Below are 4,417 nucleotides of genomic sequence, written 5' to 3'. Positions count from 1 at the left end.
TTGCGGGTGACGGGCCGCATGACAATCCCAATACAGTCATCAGAGCAGAACCACAGCAGGAGCCCCGACTGACTCACTGCATGCTCCTCATTCACTCACTCACACTATAAAATGCCTTCGAGGAGAGGAATAGTTGGACTGACACTATTAGGCTGTCACAGGCTGGAGACCAGTCCTCATTAGCTGATTAATCAACAAAGAGAAAACCAACTCTTTTTTTAACAAGTAGCCGTCAAGATGCCTCCGGCGAATCCGCATCTCAATCGCACAGGTGAGAACTTGATATCAGCAATATATAGCGTTGACGAAAATAGAAATAAGCAATCTACATATATTTTAATTTGTGAAATATATGCAGGTAATTTAATAAAATGAATATCTCCTGCATCCAAAAATATGCGATGTAAATGTGTCATTTAAGCTTTTTGTCATATTGTAGTGATGCCCAAAACAGCAATAAATAAATACATATTTATTTTACTGTAATACATTTCCCTCCACGCTTCAAGACGTTTTGCAGATATATGTCATTGTAAATTGCTGAGTGTGAATTCGTGTTTGAAACGGGCAATACATATTCATTACGTGCTGGCGTCAGAGATCAATTAAATGACATTTACACGACTCAGTGTCTCATTGTTGACTTGTTCTCTGCTTGAGGTGTGAGAACAATAGGACACTGCGGACATGTGCGCTTCATGAAGCCCAAACCAGAACTGCTGTCATCTGTGGACATTGTCAGTATCATTAGCTACAGCTACATTTTTTTGGGGGTTCATAAGTACACACTATGTATGGTGTTTTATGTATATTTTAGTAAAAGTCACGTTTTGATGAAGCATCTTAAATCTGATAACCACTTTCAGATTTCCCCCCACACATTTTCATTCTTTACAGTACTTTATGATATTGTTTTGTAGCGAGAACTAGGCTATATCATGAATAAATAGACCTGCTACATTTTTAAATAACACGGTATTAAAAAAGTTATTCATAATGGTATGTTTTCAAAGAAATTAATACATTTGAGGTGGGTTGTGAGAACAGATAAACAAACGCATTGGATGCAATGAATCAATGCTTTGTTGTGAAGAAAGTGGTCAGGCTTTTATTGCTGCCACAGTGTCCATCCTGTGTGTGTGTGTGTGTGTCAGCATGCTGAGGGTTTAAGAGGGGAGGGCACTTAATATTCCCCAAGCTTACATGTTCTCCATCTGCGATTGGCCCATTGGCGAATTTGGACCCTATCACCGCAGAAATGTGCAATTCATCAGCTCAGTGAAGTTGAGCATCACGTAGACTTGACCTAAAGCTGAGGGGATGCTACAGTGACCCGTGTCCTATGATTCACTCAGGAATAAACACTGGCCACTGGTTTATGCTGTTTGGGGCCCCAATCAATGATCGTTTTTTTCGGTGTGAAGCAAGAAGAGGTTGAAGACATCCTGGAGACATGGCTGAAGGTGAGGTCGTGGGTGATCCTCCAGTGGGGGGTCAGTGAAGAAAGAGAGAGAGAGAGAGAGGGATAAAGAAGAGGGGGGTGGGACGGATCTCCTGCATTGTCTTTCAGATTTGGGGATCTCTACAAAGGGCTCTTCCCAGAAGCCCTGGGATTTTCGCGTCCTTACCGCTAAAATGTAGGCTATAGCCCAAATCTTTTGGTGGTTCGTTTCTTCTGGCGTCGGTAAAGTCGTTTTTATTTGTTTGTTTTGGATGGAGTTTTGAAATGTGGAGGAAAGTCTGAAGCGTTTTCAAAGCTTGGGATTTATTTGGAGGTTGATGGGCGAGATGGGTGAAATGGGCTCAGTTTATGAGCAATATTACACAGGTAAGCGGGTGCACATTTGTGCTTAATTACCGAGAGTAGCCTACCACTGATAAAATCAACTTTTATTTAATTTTTTAATTTGTGTAATTTAATGAAGGAATGTTGCATTTATATAGCGCTTTAATGCTAAAATATAGCCGTTTAAGGAAACTAAATGATAGGCCTGTATTGATTTAAAAAATAAAAATTATATTGTTTGATAGCCAAGTCTTTTTTTCACAACATGATACGGCTAAATATTGATCACTGGTGGTGATTCACATAATGGGGGGAAATGGCATGGTTTCTCATGGTTTGACTTGCGATATTCTCGGGGTTTGAATGTGCATTTCTTTAATTTAAGACATTTAAATGCATTTCTTGAGGAAAAGGGGTTAATTATTGCATTTTTAACTTTCGTTGCTGCCCACAAAATCTGCAAAGAAATAAGCTGAAAAGTTACCTGTTGAAGAATGTCTAGGCTTTACAAGCTATGGTCGGATTGTGCATTTATTTGCGCTTTTATATAGCCTAAACAAGCGTTGTAGCTATTTTAGATTTATAAAAGTGCGCATTTGGACAGTGTAAAATAAAGCAAAGTATATTTTTGTAGGGGAAATCCATACCGCGTTTCATTCTCTCGTGTTTTGCACGTTTCCACGCCACGCGTGATGCATTCGTAGGAGCCCACAGATTACATTTTTTCGTTCACTTTCGATAGCGTGATATTTGTGTTTGTAAAGTTAATTGAGACTGATTTTCTTGTGTGTGTGCGTTTATCTAGGGGGCTGTGCAAAGACCGAGGAGGAGGAAGCCGCGAGCTCCGAGGAAGACTCGAGCTCGTTTCGGGGAAGTGGGGTCTGTAAATGGTTTAATGTGCGGATGGGCTTCGGCTTTCTGTCCATGACCCACCGGGAGGGCATCTGTCTGGACTCACCCGTGGATGTGTTCGTCCATCAGGTGAGAGAGCGCAAATGAATGCCGTTGTTTTTAATGGACCGGACTTGTGTAGGCCTCTATCATCTCAATGCATTATTTTCTCATGGCTCAAACGACATAAACACTATGCAAAATTCAATATTTACAGTATCAGTAGGCCACGTTTATAGTTATTTCCTACCATTTATAAAGCTATTAATTTGTGTTCGGTGCTGATGCGCGAACATTAACGCCTAAATATGAGGTATAGGCTAAATCAAAACCTGCATTCTTAAAAAGAAAAGGTTTTCAGTCGTTTAGCAAAGATTTATTTTCTCCCACCAGTCACCCTTTTTAGGCTTTATACAGGGTTCTGGGCTGTATGGTGATTTGTTTTTTGTTCTTTCTTTCTTAAAGGTCTAGGACCATTTCTTAGAGTTTTAAACGCTTGTTTTATTTGTTAAGCTTATTTTAATTTTTTATCACAAAATATATTGTCCTGTGGTTTTTATTTTTGAATGATGTCAATATATGTTTGGTTCTCTGGAAATGCCACATTTCTTTTGGTGTTCATGAGGTAGAATGTTTTTGACTACATTTATTCGAAGAGGCCAGAAAGTTGATCATTTTTATTTAATACTTATGCAAATAAACAAGTAACTGTTTTCTGAACATTGTATGGAATTCAAAATTCATGGGTTTTTCCCCCCTTCAATCTCAAATAGGGTGAATACAGGTAGTGAGAACTTTTATTTATATATATATATAATTGCTGCTGTTTTCAATTATAATGCCAGTTAGCTTAGCCATTATATTTAAACGGCTACACCATACACTCTTAAAAATAAAGGCGTTTCAAACGGTTCTTCAAGCGATGCCATAGAAGAACCATTCAGTCAAAGGTTCTTTAAAGAAACATCTCTTTCTTACCTTTTTATAATCTGAAGAACCTTCTTTCGCCAAAAAAAAGTTTCTTGTGTGAAACAGAAAGGTTCTTCAGATGTTAAAGGTTCTTTATGGAACCATTTAGACAAAAAGGTTCTTCTATGGCATCGTGAAGAACCTTTATTTTTAAGAGTGTATGTAGGGAAAATGAATAAAATATGAAGTACAAAAACTGTAATATTTTAAATGCAACAGTGTAATATTTTGACAGTGGTCCCACTTTACCTTTATTCACTTGGTTTGGATGTATCCTTGGATTTGATTTTAAAAACACTAATGCAGGTCTGTCTTTCCACATTCCTTGCAATGATTGGCCTGAAATCACAAAAAAAGGCATAGGCGGAGCGTGTGTGGCCACAGCCGGGGAATTGAGGCAAAAATGCCACTAAATTAAACAAAAATGCCCCTGCACAAATAAATTAAATCTATTACGTCTGTTGCTAACAAAGTGTATATGAATAGACAGTGTCGATTGCGGCATTAAATCAGTGTTGCGCATTTTAGCCAATCACACACATATCTGTTGAGCTTAGGAATGCAATGGCCAATCAGAAGCGTTCAGATGAGTCATCGCTGAAACTCTTGCGAATTCTCTCATCATAAACAACAAAGCGCAGATGTACCAATGTAAGAGATTCATTTCACAGTGTGTACAGCTTCAGTGATTATAACGATAGTTTCGTTTTTTTGAGAGTGCGATATGTTTGATCAATGTTAAGTGATAATGTCACTTTCTATATATAATTT

The 4,417-nt window shown here is 38.4% G+C and overlaps 1 protein-coding gene across 2 annotated transcripts in view; it reads left to right on the top strand.

The window, feature by feature from the left end:
• The first annotated feature begins 207 nt into the window (after nt 1-207).
• The window catches only part of LOC107576755 (protein lin-28 homolog A), a 9,639-nt gene continuing 5,429 nt past the window's right edge, over nt 208-4,417 (top strand). The window contains exons 1-2 of one of the 2 annotated variants that reach the window (XM_016262888.1): nt 208-271; nt 2,592-2,767. In XM_016262888.1, the coding sequence (XP_016118374.1) occupies nt 238-271; nt 2,592-2,767 (210 nt within the window). In that variant the 5' untranslated portion in view covers nt 208-237. Of the gene's footprint in view, nt 272-1,763; nt 1,829-2,591; nt 2,768-4,417 lie in introns of those variants that run through there. The other variant, XM_016262887.1, reaches the window with a different exon arrangement.

The sequence above is a fragment of the Sinocyclocheilus grahami genome, unplaced genomic scaffold (assembly GCF_001515645.1).
Source record: "Sinocyclocheilus grahami isolate Dianchi unplaced genomic scaffold, SAMN03320097.WGS_v1.1 scaffold4291.1, whole genome shotgun sequence".
In the NCBI taxonomy this organism is placed as follows: Eukaryota; Metazoa; Chordata; class Actinopteri; order Cypriniformes; family Cyprinidae; genus Sinocyclocheilus; species Sinocyclocheilus grahami.
The sequence above is the reverse complement of the archived record's forward strand: the minus strand, read 5'-3'. Positions and strand labels throughout refer to the sequence as shown.